The sequence below is a fragment of the Bos javanicus genome, chromosome 4 (genome assembly GCF_032452875.1).
Source record: "Bos javanicus breed banteng chromosome 4, ARS-OSU_banteng_1.0, whole genome shotgun sequence".
NCBI lineage: Eukaryota > Metazoa > Chordata > Mammalia > Artiodactyla > Bovidae > Bos > Bos javanicus.
In genome coordinates, this window is record NC_083871.1 from 112769980 (window position 1) to 112788921 (window position 18942).

The 18942-nt window shown below is 41.4% G+C and overlaps 1 protein-coding gene across 9 annotated transcripts in view; it reads right to left on the minus strand.

Moving 5' to 3' along the window:
• EZH2 (enhancer of zeste 2 polycomb repressive complex 2 subunit) overlaps nt 1-18942 on the minus strand; it is a 57081-nt gene that overhangs the window by 8001 nt on the left and 30138 nt on the right. For 4 of the 9 annotated variants that reach the window (XM_061415027.1, XM_061415030.1, XM_061415026.1 and 1 more), the window contains exons 4-10: nt 12927-13043; nt 9381-9501; nt 8478-8618; nt 7426-7528; nt 6729-6892; nt 1894-1985; nt 282-522 (exon numbers count right to left, since the gene is read on the minus strand). In XM_061415027.1, the coding sequence (XP_061271011.1) occupies nt 282-522; nt 1894-1985; nt 6729-6892; nt 7426-7528; nt 8478-8618; nt 9381-9501; nt 12927-13043 (979 nt within the window). Of the gene's footprint in view, nt 1-281; nt 523-1893; nt 1986-6713; nt 6893-7425; nt 7529-8477; nt 8619-9380; nt 9502-12926; nt 13044-16300; nt 16438-18942 lie in introns of all 9 variants that reach the window. The other 5 variants (XM_061415025.1, XM_061415024.1, XM_061415029.1 and 2 more) reach the window with 2 other exon arrangements.

An 18942-nucleotide genomic window follows, 5' to 3' on the forward strand; every position in this document is an offset into this window, starting at 1 on the left:
CTGAATGATCAGACTTCTTTACGCACTGCCTGACAAACTGGCAAAAGGAAAACAACCCAGAGTGTGAGAATACACTGGATCATCAACCTTCAAATAACCCGCACGGACACCACCACAGGCGAGCGCTGGGTGCAGGGCGAAGACAGCAGGAGGGAGCCCCCAGCCCTGCTCCTGGGTGTCTCACCGCGCTGGAAACTGACGGCTCAGCAGAGCCCCCGGCGCAGCGCGGACCGAAGCAGCCCGGAGCCCCGCGAGCAGCAGGAGCCCGGCCGCAGCCTCACCCGAGGAGCTTGAGGTCTCGTCCTTCTTCTCCTCCTCGTCCTTGTCGTTGCTCTCCCCGCCAGTCTCGGCCCCCGCCTCCCGGTCGCTGTCCGTGTCCTTCGACTCCAGCACGTTGATGGTGGGGGTGCTGGGCCTGCTGCTGTTGTTGGGAAGCCGGCCTCTCCGGCGGCCCCCCGGGCGCTTCGGGGGGGTCTTGATCCGCTCGGCGGTGAGAGCCGCAGCGAACTCCTTCGCTCCCTCCTACAACAGCAAGAGCGGAGACATCAAAGTCAAGTTCTACAGCTCGTTCCGGCAGAGGAGGAAGAAAAGGATTGGGTAAGCATGTTAGTCAAACTTATCAGTATCTGCTTTTCACAGGCAGTCACATCTAAAGACAATCATTTTCCTATCTGCTTTCCATGGTTTGAAGATTTGAGAAAGATAAATATGGCTTCTACAAACTCAGGCAAGACAGTTCTGTATTAACTGAGATTAGGAGTTAAAATACAGAATATACTTTAGGAAACACAGTCCATTTAAAAGTGAACTTTAAGAGGAGTCACACGCCCAGTGTGCATCTACAGTCAGCCTCTCCTGTCAGGACTTCTTAGGCTAGCACTCACTTATCCATGGTAGCATTTGAAGTCTACAAGAAGAATACAAGACGTACACATGCTCCATCCGGCCCTTTTCTGCCCCTTTTTTCCTGTGAGGGATGCACAGCCCCAGGAAGACATGAAAGGACCTTGAGGGACAGGCAGTGAGGGTCAGTCTGTGTTGCCAGGGGCAATAACCCCGTCTCGGAAAGTATACAACAACGGTAAGAGCACGGATTACAGAGCCACAGACACACTTTAGATGAGCCAAATAAAACGCTGCCTTGTAAAGAATATTATACAACAGTGCTCAAGAATTCCATTTTTAGTGGCAATAGAAGGGAGAAGTTTGAGAGCAGCCAACAGTTTTATACTTCATTCTACAAAAACCAAATTGCTTAAAAATAGGATACCTTCTGTAGGTGCCATTCAATGAATCTTCTGTCCAAAATCCAACAGGCAATATATACCCACTTAGTTCCTAGGTAGGAGTGGCTTGGTTCAAAGAGGGGAAATGGTAAAAATAAGATAGTACCCATAAAAAACAACTTTTCTACCTCATATTTTCCTAAACCCTTACCTTCTCTCCATCATTACAAAAAAAAAAAAAAAAACACCACACACACACCCCTCATCTCTGGGAGCTACATATAATGCGCTAAACTACAGCAGGTCTGCAGTTCACAGAAGGGCGATGGCTCTGAGCAAGGCTCGGAAACTTCTGTGCTTCTGGGGTTTGGGCGGGCTCTCTGCGCTTCCCAAGCTCTAAGGTTGGTGGAAGGCATGAGAGTCTCGGATCCTAAAGACCTGCATACACTGCTGAAGAGACTAACGCTGGTAAAGAACAATGCAAGATAACAAAGGACTAGGATGTGCAGTAGGTACGAGCTCCCGAGAAATGCAGCTGAGAAACCTCTGCCTATTGTATGGCCAGTAACAGTTTGGGAACAACAGCTTACCGCTGACTTCACAGACCTCATGAAAATTCAAAATTCAGACTTCTCCACTCCCTCCAGAACCCCCCGCACATGCTTACCAAGTGCTGGTAACAGTGGGGGCCACAAGGCTTGTTGTCGAGGGCCGTCTCTGTGTTCTTCCGCTTGTAAGTGTTGGGTGTTGCATGAAAAGCTGCAAAATAAACAGAAAGTATCCAAATATAAAGTAAAATAGTTACTTTTTCATTCCTTCTGTTCCAAAGGAAAAAGTCAAGTATCCATCATCACACTTGTGCTAACACGTGGCTCACATTCTGGAACTTCCTTCAGGCTCACTGCATACTCACCATGTATTTTCCTCAGCTCTGCCCCAGAACACCTGAGCTCTAATTATAAACATTTACTTGAGTCTTTAATATTAGTCTCCATAGAAACAACTGATGTATCCTCTACACAGAAATCAGTTTCCTCTTTTCACCAGAAAAATCCTGACATCTACAACTTATCGATTTCTAAAGAAAGGTCAGCCCCTAGCTTGTCAAATGGGGGAATAGACTGGGACACCGCTTGTTAAAAACCTGGGTCAAAGACAGTGAGGACAGCCTTGGAATTCTACAAGTCAGCTTCTACGAATCACACACAATTCAAGAACCCGGGGGAGCCTGCAGTCAGCACTTCTGCAGGGAAAAATAGTAGTCAGATAAAACGGCTTTGGTAAGATATAGTGTTTGAAACTTAAGATGCCCAAATAACATACCAGAGAGACTCACACTCCAGCACACGGGTGCCCTAACCAAGTACAAAAGCACAGCAGCTGGACTGTGACACCCTGGGATGCTGGCTTCCAGAGCACAAAGGCAAAGACCGGAAACGCCCTACCCAGAATCACACACGATGAGGAGCAACGTGGATAAAAACAAGTGACAGATTCATGAAATAAATCATCCCAAAATATATATGTAAGAAGCCATACTTCTATCCACAGAACCTAAATAGGAAATGACAACAGACTGATGAGGAAAGGAAGAGAAAGGAAAAACGAACAAAGTTATGCTTTTAAACTGGAAATTCAAGGCTCAGGTCCCATGTCAAGTATGTGAGTTGCTTTTTCCAGGAACAAGACTCGGATACCATGTGACTGATTTCACCCTGGACCCTTTAGGTGAGGGGCCCTAAAATGTCAACACAAAGGCTGAGCACATGGAAGGTAAAGGCCGCATAAAGGGAAGGAGTTACATCAGTCCAGACACAAGGCCATCATGAGCCGAAGGCACATGCGGGCTTTGAGCCTGGTCGTCTCCTCCAGTATGCGCTAGGTTTACAGACTGATGTTTGGCCGCAGTTCACGGAAGAAGACATACACGTGTCTGTACACCCACATGTACACACTCTGGTCTTGAGATAGAAGGTGTCACTAAGTCAGGACCAAGTGACAGTAGATGGAGTCACAAAAGAGCCGGACACGACTTAGTGACCGAACAACAAAGAACAACAGCAACAATCATTTTACTTGAGCTACGGAAAGAAAATCTGAAAGGAAATTAAAGAACAAAAGGAGAGTTATCAGACAGTTAGATAGAACCCTTACTTTAAAATGTGAGTTTTACCTTAGGTAATATAAATTTAATGAGATTCCAATAAACACACCTAGCCTCTTTTTAATTTAGACAAACGGATTCTAAAATTTACATAGAAAAATGAGAATGGCCAGGAGATCTCTGAATAACACCCCCCAGACAGACAGCCTCAAGGAACAGGACCCTGGAATCAGAAGCAGAGCCCAGCCCCTGTGCTGACCAGGACCGACAGCAGCTCAGGGCAGCCCCAGAGGGACCTGCAGACAACGGTGGGGAAACAGCAGGCCTGGAGGTGGGAGGGTGAGCTGAGGCCAAAATCCTGACAGAGCAAATGCCAAATGGATCAAAGGGAGAGATGTTTTTAAAAAAAACGTCTAAAACGTACTAAGGAAAAAGGTGAGACAGAGACACCCTTTAAAAGCCTGGAGTAGGGAAAGCCAAATGATAGATTTAACTATTTCTAAATGTTTTGTTTTGTTTTTTAAGTTTGCTACAGGATTTTTACCAAACAAACTGGAAAAAAAAAAAAAAACACTGCAACTCATCACAAAAAAAACTAATTCCCTGACTATATAAAGAACTTCAAGATATCAAAAAGACCACCAAAGCCAAAAGGATAAAAATAGTTCAGAGAAAATAAAACACAAATCTCTTAATCATGTAGAGAAATGCAAATTACATTGTGCTAGAAACCATTTTACTGATTCGGTCAGTAAGATCAAAGTCTGTTGTCTAACACGCTCCAGCAGCTGGGCTCGGGGGAAACCGGCAGTGCCGCTCTGCTGACGGAGCTTTAACCTGGCAGATGCCCCCATATGGCAGGCTGCTGGGCAGTGCCTGAGCACAGCGGCCCAGGTTAACCCACGCTCGCAGGGAGAACACGCTGGCCCACCCCGCAGGGCGATTCACTGAGCGCCGTTCCCGTAAGTGCTGGCCTTCAGGGACAGGGTCTGACACGGGCGGGGACAGTGCAGCTGTCCAGACAGGAATGAATCTGCAAACCTGAGTTCAGAGGGGGAAAGGCTGAGCACGACGGCACCGTGTGAACAGGGTTGCTGGAAAAAGAATGTGTATGTACAATATCTGCCGGAAAAAACTACACAAAGACACAGAAGAACTAGAGGCGGAAGTAGTTCCCTTACAAGGGAGTGAGGATGGGAGCGGGAGGTGGGAGACTTTCCTGGACAGTTTTGAATGCTATTCTGAAATACACGCATGTGAAGGATAATTTAAAAAAATAACAATAGCTAAAAACACAAGCCAGGTGCTATTATTTGAAGTATTTTGCACACAGTAATAAATTTAATCCTCAAGACTGTGTTATCTCCATCATACAAACAACAAAAAGCACAAAATGCTGTATTTAACAGGTATGTTTAGTCATTTATTTAATGACTTCTTTTACCCAAGAAAAACATACAGTGTGTGATCTTTTGTCAGAGTCAGTGTAAAGCGGCGAGCACCTGTAGAACTGTTAGGGCTGCACTGGGGTCAACGAGGGGGAGCAGGAGGCACAGTGGTGAGCAGCACACCCGTCAGGCCAGGGAGGCCGGCCTCAGTAAGCACAGCCCCCGGCCCGTCCTCTCCCCAGCCTGAATGATGGCACGAGGAGCAGGCTCAAGGTTCATCCAAATCACTCAAAACTGGAAGAGCACAAGAAAATAACTCCCGTGATAATGTTTAAAAGGAGTATCCTCCTACCTTGGCTCATTTGTACAACAAAAAGGGTCATCAAATGCTACAGCTGTCCACAAGTTGAACGTTCCACTGATTACAAGGGCTCCTACCAATTTTCTTGCTATAGTGATATCTGAATGCAATTTATGGTATTCTTAAGCAAGAACTGGACAGTATTTTATAAAATGATCATGTGTAAGTAAAGGGGAATTAAATGCAATTCAAGACAACTTCCCTTGTGGCTCAGCTGGTAAAGAATCCGCCTACAATGCAGGAGACGGGTTCGATCCCTGGGTTGAAAAGATCCCCTAGAGAAGGGAAAGGCTACCCACTCCAGTATTCTGGCCTGGAGAATTCCATGGACTGTATAGTCCACGAGGTCGCAAAGAGTTGGACACAACTGAGTGACTTTCACGTCATTTCAACTACTTCATGGGCTATGTGAAAACAAGGTTGCCAAGCCCAAGTAAGATACCTCATAACCCTACAATGGCTGGGGGAACAAGCTGGCTTCTGCAACTATTGAAACTATCAAATCATCTATGTAAACTATATCCGGAGTGTGGGTAACAGCAGCAAGGACGTGGAAGATACAACGATAATTCTGAAAGTCTACTTCAAGGTTTTCTAATAAACCACTCATAGTTCACACACACGACTATTTCCAGACCAAGATACACATCACATAACAAATTATTTGCTATAGAAAATATAAGTAGATAGAGCAAAAACTCAAAATGAGGCAAGATACAGTTGCTTGGGCAGGCTAATTAACACAAGAGGTACCACTGGACACAGGGAAAAAACAACAAAAGGCGGACCCAGGGAACTCTAAAAGGGCAAAGCAACATGAGCCCACTTAGCACATGGACAAAGGTGTTACGCCACAGACGGCCAGCTGCATAAAAGTCTAATACAGAAAAAGCTAACGTGTATTAAGCAAACCCTTCTTATTCAGAACCAGGAAGTATGAAATGTATTTTCACAACGCATGCCTCCAAATTCTCTAGTACTCTTTAAATTGTACTTAAACCTGGAAAATTTACTAAGAAACCTCATTCTCCAGCAGAATCAGAAAAATAGTCTCATACGTGTACATTTCATTAAGAACATTATATGCTTTACCTGTATTCAAATGCAGGTGTTTTTAAAATCAACTTATTTAGAGGACCCTCTCCCCAAGTCCAAACACCAGACTTAACGCTCAACAGACAAGAACAGATACGTAGACACCTTTTTAGCAGCCTATGGGGTCTTAGCACCCTTGGCAGTGAAAGCGCAGAGTCCCAACTACTGAGCCGCCAAGGAATTCCCTTTAGCCAATTTCTTACTTGACAACACCTTTCATCAGCAGGGAGAACGCTGCTCTGGGCTATCAGCTGGTGCACAGTGAGTTTTATCACAAAACCACCATGAGGTTAACATTTATGGAAAAATTACTGGCCTTTATTCTGAGGGGAGACAGTAGTCCCAACTTAACATGTGCAAAAAGACTTCAGAGAGCAACCTCAAGCAACAAATTTAAAAATACCAATACTTTGATTCTAACATATTTTTCAGTCATAACTGTAATATTAAATGACAGATCCTAGTGGTAATAAATGACAACACTTTCCAAGTTGATTTAACACATAATTCCACAATGAAGATAGAAAATGAAAACGTACAATAACTGCACTTACGATGTAGGAAGCAGTCATATTTAAAACATCGCCTACAGAAAAGCGTATGAAACGAATGCAAGCTCTGCTCCCTCTGGACAGACTTGGCGTTTGGTCCATCTATGTTGGGGGTGCACTCAGGAGGAAGCGCACCTGGGAGCTGCTGCTCCGTGAGTTCTTTGTACCTGACATCAACCAAGAGAATGTCATGTGAGGGTGAAACCAGAACCACATTCTTGAACATAAAAGTTTCTACAAGCTTTCTATGTATTATTTTTGATATTTTATCTTGCCTAAAACACAGCAAAGGGTCTAACCTACAGCAATCTTTATTTAGATGAAGAGCCAATTAAACATTACACATGGTATATCAAGAAACATTCACAGATGTCATTCAGCTCTGTCATGAATAAATGTGATTATATTCATTAAAACGAAATAGCCATGACAGTAAAATTTCTATGGGTATCCAGAGAAACTTCCTCTTACATACACTCCTACAAATAGTGTGTGTGCGCACTCACGCACACTTCTTCCATCTATGATAAATGCAGCCCAGGGTTCCACAGATACACACACGTTTTAGTTCAAGTATCTTGCAGACGCTGCACACACACAGCAGTGGGTTCATCAGCTACATTAGCTCCGTTTCTAATAAGCCAGAATGGTGAGTGACATACCACACACAGCAAGACCATCTCAAAAGAACAAATCTTACTTTTCCTTTAGCTCTTCTGCTGTGCCCTTATCTGGAAACATTGAGGAAATAGCTTCAAAAATTTTATCAGAAGGAAATTTCCGAGGTGGACGGCTTTCTTTATCTACATAGGGAAATGTTAAAGGAAAACAGAGTGAAAGTGAACAAGCTCACCAATGTTTCATTTTGTCTACGCTTAACAATGCTGATTTCTCAAGAAATTATCAACTCTCTCACTTCTAACCTATTTTACAAGTATCTGAAATGCTGGTAGGTCAGACAAAACTCAAAATCAAATATGCAAAGTTTCAAGTGCACCGGGAGGCAGAAAAACCCAGGTTCTAATCCCAGCTCAGCCACTGACTGCCGCTGTGACCTTATCCCGTCACCAACCCACATCCATGTGTCATCTGTAAACGAGGGCCCACATGATCACTAAGGCACCGATTATGAGAACGGCACGCTTCTCTGAAACTGCAATTTTCCCCAAAATTCTTCTATGCTGACTTCATGTCAAGTCTCTTCCAACCCCGGCTCTAAGTTGGGACCCTCTAATTTCTCTGGTAATCTGTAATTAGTATACAAGTTAGAGCATGTGCCCTGGGGTCAGTCAGAGCTGGTTTCCAACACAGAACTTTCTGGGCTCTCTTTCTTCCCAATGCTGTGATCTTAAGTTACTTCACCTCACTGAACCCATATCAACTATAAAGTGGATCTGAGGATAAAATCCACCTTATTCCATATGCAATATTAGGAGGATTAAATGTCTATACACATATAAAGTGATATAAATTGACAAGCACATGACCTGCACATAGTCAAAGACTGATGTTACATATTACAATAATTATGATAATTGTCCAGGGAAACCCAAAAACTGTACATTCTTTTGCTAGCCAAGGGAAATAAAAGACTCACAAGTGCAGGATGAAATGTTATAAAAAGTATTATAATTTTGATTATACTACCCCTGATGTGATATTTAACAGAAGAAAAAAGAAAAGTTTATCTGTACTCTATTTTTTTGAAAAACGCTGATATGGCTACACACAAACCTAACAAGACAGAGGTACCTTCTCGACTCTCCTCTAGATCTTTCTGTTTTTCTTCTCTTTCATCAGGATCATCTCCGTCATCATCATCATCATCATCATTGTACTGACCAAGAGCATTCACCAGCTCCACAAAAATTTCATCATTTATAAACCCACATTCTGAAATTCATCAAATCAAATATTAGAAATACACAAAAGTATACCATGCTTTTTTCTAATTGGTAAGAAACAACTGGAGCCTATCAATCAGCACTGCAACACCATAATTATTATAAAATTTGGGAGAAAGGTCATTTCCAGGACTGGCCTAAGGCAAAGCTGGAAGAAGAATTTACCTCAACACCTGTCATTTTCACAAGTTTCCGGTGCCGGCGACCACAGCCTAATTCTCCAGAAACTAAATACGGCCTTCACCTCCTCCTAAACAACCTATCTACCAGACTGTGCCGTCCACTTGTGAGGGGACGAGAGGCTATTACACGCCACCCGCTGCAGGCACTTTAACGGGTCTTCTGTTAATGCACGAAGCTGTGGTTCTAATGACAGGACTTCAGGCCCTGTGGGGGCCTAAGAGAAAGTCATTTTGGTCACAAGGCCTTTTGGAGCCCATGTTCCATAAGCAGGGCCCTAATCCTAACACATTTCATTGCTAAAGAGTCTTAAAGTCTATACATATTCAAACAATTCTATTTAATTTGCATGTGATTGACACAGTTTTTTAATAACCAACTACGCATAATTTCCAAGTGGCAAACACAATCCTTCAATTTAAAAATAGACAGGGAAAACACTGAAAATTTATCCCAGGCCAATCCAGCAGTTCTAATTTTTTAAAAATGTTTTTCATACTGGCGTTTGAAAAAACAAATCAAAATATCAATTCTCTGGCCCCTTTTCCAAGAGAATAAACACATGGCTCACCTCTATCCCCGTGTACTTTTCCATCATAATTTTTTATTAGTTCTTCAATGAACGTCCCATCCTGGTCTAAAACTTCATCCCCCATGTATGGAATGTTATGTAAAACAGTTTCATCTTCCACCTAAAAGTGAAATAAATAAATATATTTAAAAAGTAGACACATCCTAAGTACCAACATTTTTTTAAAAGTAAATGTAATATAACAGAAATACAGTATTTTTTCCTAAGCAGATGTCCATACCCAGTTCTCCAGATCTAAAATAATAGCAAACTCTAAAAGCTACAAAGAAATAAATGATGCTTCTCATCAATACCTGAGAAAACTGTTTATAGGAAAAAAACTTAAGAAAAAATAACTCTATTACAGAATCAGTCACTACAATTTACCATCACTTCATGTCCCTCTAAAACAGGAACACACCACAAGTTACGGTGTGGCCCATCAACCATTTGAAGACGTGTTCCTGCTTCAGACGTTTAAAAGCATCTCAGGGTCGACAAAATACAGCTTATCAAAGCCAACCATAAAAAACAATGCCCCAAAAGGAAAAAAACTAATTAAGTGAGGATTTCCAAACTTCACTTGATCAACTTATCAACAGTCAACATAATAAATTCTAGGCATGTAAAATATGGATGGTTCATTACAGGTTATCCCAAAAGGATACTCTCATTCATAAAATAGGAACATTCTACAATAACATGTTTCCACACTATGAATGAGGCATATCAAACCTGATAGTGCTAATAAAGATGACAGATGAGTTTATATCAAGGTTTGGAAGATATCAAGAAAGAAAGAGGGTGCTGGCTAAGCAGGAAAGAGCCAGTCAAAGAAAAGTTCAGAGAGGACACAGGACTTCAAGAAAACAAGGGACAGGAAGCTGATGTTCTTGGGGGAAGAGAACTTTCAATAAAAAAATGTTAAAGAGTAATTATTGATAAAGACACAACATTTCTGAAGTCCATATCTAAATAAGGAGACTAATTTAAAACAAGGATAGGTCTCAGTCTGAAGAGGCCTTTGAACAAGGTATTGATTAAAAACAGAATTTTAGAAAGAAATTCTGATAACAGAACAGACTAGCTAAGATTGAAGAGAGGAAATGGCAACTGTTCAAGTGTGAGGTGCCTCAGGCTGGACCATGACTGACACAGAGGAATAGGCTGGGAAAAGGCCAGGACACACAGGAGCTGTCAGGCAGGAGCAGACAGGAAATAGGAAAAAAACGGAATTTTTCAAATAAGTCCTACATAACAAATCTAGGACAAGTGCAGAGTTCATAAAGATAAGGGTACCTTACACAAAGAAAAGGCAAACTGGGAGGAAAAGTGCACAGGGGGTATAAAATGAAAATGTAGATGTTAATGTACTGTTCTATTCAGAGTCAACCTCATATACAACTACTGAGTCTAGCTGCCAGCACACCTCACCTGCACTAAACCCCATTTAAAACTGGGAAAGTTCATTATTTTGGACACAAGCCAAAATTAAATGACAGTTGGCTATTTTTTGTCTTCCCAATTATATCCATATAACCTTTGCACTGCAGGACATACCCTAGCCATAAAAAAGAAGAGTCTGCCTAATCTGGCTTTCATCACTAGCAAAAGCCATGGCTGATTCATAAATAATACTGACAACTCTGGAGGAGGAGATGAATTACGATGGGAGGGTTGATAGATACACACGACTATCCATAAAACAACAGGGACCTATACTCAATATCTTGTAATAATCTATAAGGAAAAAGAATCCGCAAAGCAATCACTTGGCCATACACCTGAGACTAACAACAGCATAAACTGACTACACTTCAGTGTTTTCAAATGGTTAAAAAAAGTCACTGCCAAGTTTAGAACACTATATTCTTTCAGAATTTCAGTCTGTGAAAATATGAACCCTCTCAGAAGTTCTTGCAACATGATTCTCAAACCAAATGTTTTTGAATAAAGCCTTAAGTACACAAATCTACGCAATGGCAAAAGAGAATCTCAAGTTTACCTTTAAGCCTCCACTGAGAAAAGTTACTGAGGACGTTAGAAACACCTATTTATTGAAAAATCTAGCAGGCAGTTCTCTAAAGTAGGCTCACCAAGGACTTCCATCAAGATTTCAATAGCCCTATTATTTTATATATCAAGTAAGTAATAAAACTACGTATTCTTAATTTAACAACATAAGTCAAGAATGCGTACTTTAACTTCTCTTTTGTTCCATCCTCTCCTTCATCCTACTTCCATAAAGAATTAAATACTAGCATTTCATAACAAAAGCTATTGTGCCAGTGTTATCTGTGGAAAAATAACTAGCCTTATACTGAGACTATTTCATAGTATACATTATCATTTAATAACATGCTGCCTAAAATTGTTTTAAATAGTAAGTTCTCACTTAACAAAATCTCAAAGTCAGACTGAGATTACAGGATACTAACATCTTTAAGAGCAAGAACTATAAGCTTCATCTTTTAAGTGTATTTTAAATCCCAGGTATGGTTTTTGCTTAATACTTTCCCTTTGGAGAATATTTTAACTTAAAAGGAGTAAATAAAACCCCCCCAAAAAAATTTTAAAAGGACTAAGAACACCATCAACACTGAGAAGGCTTAAAAATATATATATTAATTGGTTTTAAAAATTACTCCAAGTGTTCCCATTTTGATAGCTATTTTTACTTATACTATCTTGAAGCATTTCTATGAACAAAACTAGTGGAGGTGAAAGAATTCCACCAGAGCTATTTAAAATCCTAAAAGATGATGCTGTTAAAGTGCTACACTCAAAATGCCAGCAAATTTGGAAAACTCAGTAGCGGCCACAGGACTGGAAAAAGGTTGGTTTTCACTCCAACCCCAAAGAAAGGCAATGCCAAAGAATGTTCACACCGCTGTACAATTGCACTCATTTCACATGCTAGCAAAAACATGCTCAGAATCCTTCAAGCTAGGCTTCAAACCTAGACAACATATTAAAAAGCAGAGACATTACTTTGCCAACAAAGACAGACTCTGCCATCTAATCAAAGCTATGGTTTTTCCAGTAGTCATGAATGGATGTGAGAGCTGGACTATAAAGAAAGCTGAGCACTGAAGAATTGACGCTTTTGAACTATGGTGTTGGAGAAGACTCTTGAGAGTCCCTTGGACTGCAAGGAGATCAAACCGGTCAATCCTGAAGGAAATCAGTCCCAATATTCATCGGAAGGACTGATGCTGAAACTCCAATACTTTGGCCACCTGATACAAAGAACTGGCTCACTGGAAAAGACCTTGATGCTGGGCAAGACTGAAGCGGGGAGGAGAAGGGGACGGCAGAGGATGAGATGGTTGGATGGCATCACCAACTTGAAGGACATGAGTTTGAGCAAGCTCCAGAAGTTGGTGATGGACAGGGAAGCATGGAGTGCTGCAGTCCATGGGTTGCAAAGAGTCGGACACAATTTAGTGACTAAACAGCAACAAAATCTTGACTGACCTTGACATGAAAATTATGCTTTGGTTAAAAGAAGTAATTACCAAATAAGACGACACATTATTTACATACCATGAAATTCTGCTGTAGAGGAGACCAAGAATACATTATGGGTACTGAAGCAACTGCATTCAGAGTCTTTAATGGGATGACTTGTGTTGGAAAATCCAAGTCACTGGTCACCGAACACTAGAACAGAAAAAATAAAATTGACTCATAAGAATAAAAGGACAACCCGAAGCCTCAGTCATCATATTATAAAGAGATGCTGCCTACTGACATCATTTTGAAAAGTAAATTTCTTTACCTGAGATAGTAAGTTGGTAAAAATCAAAAAGCATTCTCTCTTCTTTTACTTAGTGACCAAAAAAGCTTCAGATTTTGCAAATTTTCCAAAACCTTCCAACACCTCCCATATTTACCAGTACCACTAAGAATCAAATATTATTTATGTTGGCCTCAATAATTATTATTTATGTTGGCCTCAGATTAACTGCTCTTTGCTTTCACCATAAATTTCCTACCTCACTGCTTAATTTTGTTTACATCTCAACCACATGAAATAACATAAGTCTTACTAAATAAGAATTTAGAAACTTGTTAGGTTCACCTTTATCTTTACCTTCCCTTTTTAAAAAGCCAAGTGTCTGCTGATATTATCAGATGATACACAAATATTAAAGGTAGTAGATGTGAGTTTCAATCACAACAAAATGGATTCAAATCAATTCTGCAGAAGTGTAATCCCTAAATTATTAATAATAGCTAATGTAATTAAGCACTTTCTATGTGCTAGGCACTATTTTAAACACATGTTTCGTATTCAGTCCTCATCACAGCGCTGTAAGATGGGGACTATCCTTAGTGCCCATTTTACAGGTGAGAAAACTGAGAGAAAGGATACATAACTGGCCCGAAGTCATACACGAGTCAGGGCTAGAATTTAAGCCCAGTAAGTCTGACTCTGGAGCCCCTCTTCTTACCCAAAACACATACTGTCAGGATACCACATCTCTAATACCAATTAAGTACATATATTCCCCTGAAATATTATACCGTATTTCATCCAATTTATGATGACATGAATTTTAAAGCACACCATTACCTTCTGCATCGTTAAGAAAATAATGTTGCCAATTAAACTGTACCACAATACTTTATCATAGTGACTCTAAGATGCATGCCAGTTTCAGATGTTAAAATGTTTAGAAGTTTGCATCTTTGACTTGATGAAATACGGTAGAGATCTGTGGCCAAAGACCACAGCACTTCACCCTGTCTAGGAATCCAGCTTCTCTTAAGGAGCTCCGATACCCAATGGTCAGGTCTCCGGAGCCATCTCAAAAATGCCCTTGACAAATAATCCATGAAAACAGAGCAAAAAGAAGTAGAATTGAAGTAGTAAAATGAAACCAAAAAAGTCATATCTATACGACACACATGATTATTATATGTTTCATTTTCATCTAAGAAGATTTAAAAATAGCAGGGCTAGATTTGGTGAAACCAGAGTGGAAGTCTTTGGCCTCCAGGCCCACCTGGCCCTCAGCATGTCCTCAGGCCAGGGGACAATCTTCCGATAGTCACAGTCACCCGGCACAAAAACAGTTCCTTCCTCAGTGGAAGGGAAGGTTTAAAGATAGAGCAGTTAGGAAAAAACTGTGACAGTTGTTAACCCATTAATTTGCTTTCCAAAAGGGCAAAGATCAAAGGTAACACTAGAGAGCTCATGGCTCGAGTAAGTAAGACAGTGTGAACAGTTGACTAAGCTCCAGAACCCGCAATCTTTCCCCGGGTCCTCCCTTGGCCTCTGATACAATTCCTCATGCATCCATCCAATAATAAGAGCAGTTAACATTTATTGAGCACGTACTATGTTGCAGGCACTGTGCTAAGTGCTTCATATGCATCATCGTAACCACTCCTCATCTTAGCCTTTAGCATCGCGATTGCACGATGAGGAGGAGACTGAGGTTCAAAGAAGTTAAATAACTTGCCTGGTCAGAAAGACCGTCAACTGCCAAGCCAGGATGGAAGCCTCAGTCTGACTGCTACACCCGGGAGCCTCATCCGTGCGCTCCAGCCCTTCCCAGATGCTCGTGCACGAGGTGCTATATGCCGAGCGTCTTCTCCCCCACATCCTCCTCTTCCCCTCTTCCTACCACATCTTCACTCCTTCTTCTTAAGTTACTTAACCAGCTAACAGTGGGGCAAGGAGTGGCTGTAACTACAGAATCAAGTGATATACACTGTCCAGCGGTTTTAAGTTCAAAACAATTTCATTCCTTGCTAAACAAATTGGAGTTTTTGAGTTTTGTTTTACACATGGTGGAGGCAAATTAATTCAGTGACTTTAATTCTGAAGACTGGTCCCCTTTAAAGCCTGGGGGACAAGGGAAAGCGGCTGCCTCTCCAACTCTGACAAACCCAAGGTCACACTCAGAGGAGGAGAGAGAGCTGCGTGTCCTACTCAACTACCAGACGGGGGCGGGGCGCAAGCTCCGCCCCACCGGTCTGCTCCAATGTCCTGAACATGCCAAGTCCACTGAACAAGGGCACATCTCCGTGAACAGAAAGAACTTAAGAGAAGCACAGAAAATAAGATGGCAAAGGCTGCAGCACTGTCTCCCACCCCACACCTGCCACACCCCTATCACCTAGAACTCAATTCTCAGTCCTAAGTGTTACCAAGGGGCTGGAAATAAGCTCTCTGAGGGCAAAAGTGGCTGCGGCAGAGCGTGGTGCTACGTCTGTCTCGCAACAATACTCAGCACAGTGTCTCAAAAAAGAGTAGGCACTCAAAAAATGTTCCCAGAATGAACCGACTGCATTTGCTGACTTTTCCCCGATGGAGACTTTGACTTCCATTTCTTTTAAAGCTGCGAGAACACCTAAGCAACAAATTGAAGGTCTATACCCACCTCGTTATCTATGCATTATCTCTAGAAACTCTATCCCATTCTTTAACTATTAACTAAAAACCATATCCCTTTCGTTTATGAAATAATATTCAAATGCAAAAGCATTTGCTGGTAAAACAAGTTTGGGAATTCTTATTCATTGACTTACAGGAAAATTACTCAAAAAGTCCAGTTACTTACCAGTAACTTTTTTTCTTTGAAAATGTATCATCCTTGACAGTTTACATTATCAAGTCTCATATCACTCAGAGGACTGAATAGGACTTTGACCTCCTGGGTCTCCACAGCCTTTTACCTGATCAAAGCCTTGGGCTCAAGACCTCACTAGGAGACCTATACATCAACCAATGAAATTCTCTAATTCTAGGTCCAACTTGAGGATCACACAAGGAAGCTGTTGCAGGTAATCCATCAATGGTGGTAAAGAAAGAAAACGACTACATGAGTTATCAAGGATGCTACATTTTCAGAGAAACACAGCTTACTGGTAAGTGACCAGGTTCCTCTGAGGATGGATAGACTTACATCAACCAGCTGGTACAATAGGCGACTGTGTGGCTGGACCACTGGGAGCTGGAGAGGGAAGTCAAGCCAAAAATAGTAGTTGTAGGAGTACACAACCAAACTGAGACTCTTGGCAGAAGGCTGGTTCCAAGTAAAAACTGTGTTATGGAAAATCGTAGAGGGAAGAGCAGGTGAGTGGCCTGCAGGGAAGGGAAAGAAATTAACACACCCTACTACGTGCTGAGCACTGTGCTAGAGACTTTACCAAAGTTAATTTCTTTAAAATTCACCACTACCCTAGGAGGCAGGTATGACTCCCCCTCTTACAGTGGGACATCCCAAAGGGCATGGCCACAGCCGTCCGGACTCTCAACAGTCTTTACATTAGGAGGGTTAAGTCCAGCTTCCATATAGTAAGGGGAAAAAAATACACCCAGTTAGCCAAGTTAAAAATATTCTTGGATCCTGGTTGGTCCACTCAATTCAAGCCAGAGACACAATGAACTGTTGATATTGTCTAATATCCTTTAGCTTTTCCGAGTAAAAACAATAAGGACCGTCTTACATCTAAAGTGTAGGAAAGAAAGTATCGGCTGCCACCCAACTTCAGGGAAAAGCTGAGGGTGATTTCTGAAACTACTCATATTCCTCAAGATTTCAGCAGAGACAAGATGATACACCAAGTTTTAAATTAGCTAGCCCTCTGGTGAAAATGATAGTGTACATAACTTAATTTCAGACTGCTTTCATGTGAAGGAAGTACTGAAGAGAAAACTGGAATGAGGTTAAGTATCAAGTTTGGGTCAAGAAAAGCTCATAGCAGAAGTGAGCTCCTAACAGGGGTTAGAAGGATTAGGAGAAGGGTGGCTAGAGGAGGGAAGGGAGGTCAGAAATCAAACATCCTGATGAGATCTTGACACAAAGACCTTTACAGTTAATAAAAGCAGCTAATCAAGGTCATGGGAGCTAAGGAATACAAGAGTGGTTCAGACCAGACTGCAGATTATTTCCTGTTCTGGTGCTGAATATGTGTGCTGCAGAACCACCTGGGCTAGAGGAGAAGCTATGCCCAGGCTCCTGCTCTGAGCTCACTTGAGAACAGAAAGATGTCATCATCCTACAAGCATCTTCTGGGCGGGACACGGGGGCATTTCACAGAGAACAGGTAACACGTGAAGGGCAATGTCAGGATACTGGGACCTTAAAGCTCCTCCCTGCATCTGAGCTCTTGAGTGAGGAGATCACAGATCTATAAATCTAATTAGTAGAGTAACTGTTAAAAACCCAACTCTGGTCTGAATCTGAAGGGTATGTAAGGGTAAATCGTCCCCTCTTAATCTGCAGTTCGGCTAAAATCCTACAGATCAGAAGCAGAATTAATAGTCACAGGACAAAAGTTGGTAGGACCACAAAAACACCCAACACAGCGTGTAAGGCAGGTAACCAGAGTCCTGCTTGTCCGTGAGAGGCAAACTCAAGTACTTAATTCAGTAAGGATCCTATGAGAGGTAAATAAGATCACTTCTATCATTGAAAAAAAAAGAAAAGAAAAACTAAGCAGCAGAGCAAAGAATAAAGCCGTGGTTTCCATCAGCACAGCCACTGTGAAGCCTGGCTCCCACGAGTGGACATGGGGCTGAAGGCCACAGGGCAGAAGGGGCTGAAGTGGAGACAGGACAGTCCCAGGACCTCGGTCTCAAGAGAAGCGCGAGCTCTGGGCTCAGGTGCTGATGCTGATCTTTGCAAAACAGAGGCATGCCTCTCCCCAGTTGCTCAGATTCATCATTTAGTGAATGATGCTAAAACGACAACAAAGCTAAATAGAAAAAAATCGAAAACGAAATCTCCCCACTCACTACGACAGGAAATTCCTAATAGGGTAAATGATGTTAAAACATAAAAATGAAAACAGAACTAGAAGGAAAGATGGGTAATTTATAATCTTGAAGTGGAGAAAGGCTTTGTGAGCCTTAAAGAAACACAAAAATCAAAAGAAGAAAATCTAATTTAACTACATATACATTTAAAACTTCTGTACAACCAAAATATATCAGAAGTAACATCAAAATGGGGAGAAAAAAATCTGCAGAACAGATGGTTAAAACCTAGTATTTATAATATGCAAAAAGTCCTTAAAAATCAGAAGAAAAAGTTCAACCCAATTTTAAAGGATCTGAGCCCTGATAATAGCCAACTCATAAAAGAAACACAAACAAACAACAGATTTTTTCAGTTTTGCTGAAAAAAGGAAGGCAAGCAAATTGCAATAGCGTTTTACCTATCACACTGACAAAGATTAACATTTTGGGAGAACAGAGAAATAGACACTATTATCAGTTGGTGAAAAGTGTAAACAAAAAACTTTTGGGAGTCAATTTGTTAACATCTATTAAAATGTTATAGACGCATATCCTCTTGACCTAGTATGCTGTTTCTAGAAACTTTTCCTACAAACTTACTCAAAAGATGTGTATGAAGAATACTCACAGAAATGCTAACTGCAAAAGAAAAAAATAAAAACCTAAGTGTTCATCAGTTATTAACAGGGCAATCAGTTGTGGCAAAGCCACAGGACCAAGCACTTGCATTGAATCCAAGTGGCAGACATGTTTTATCTGGGAATAATTTTTTTTTTAAATAAAATTCATCATCATTATTATTAC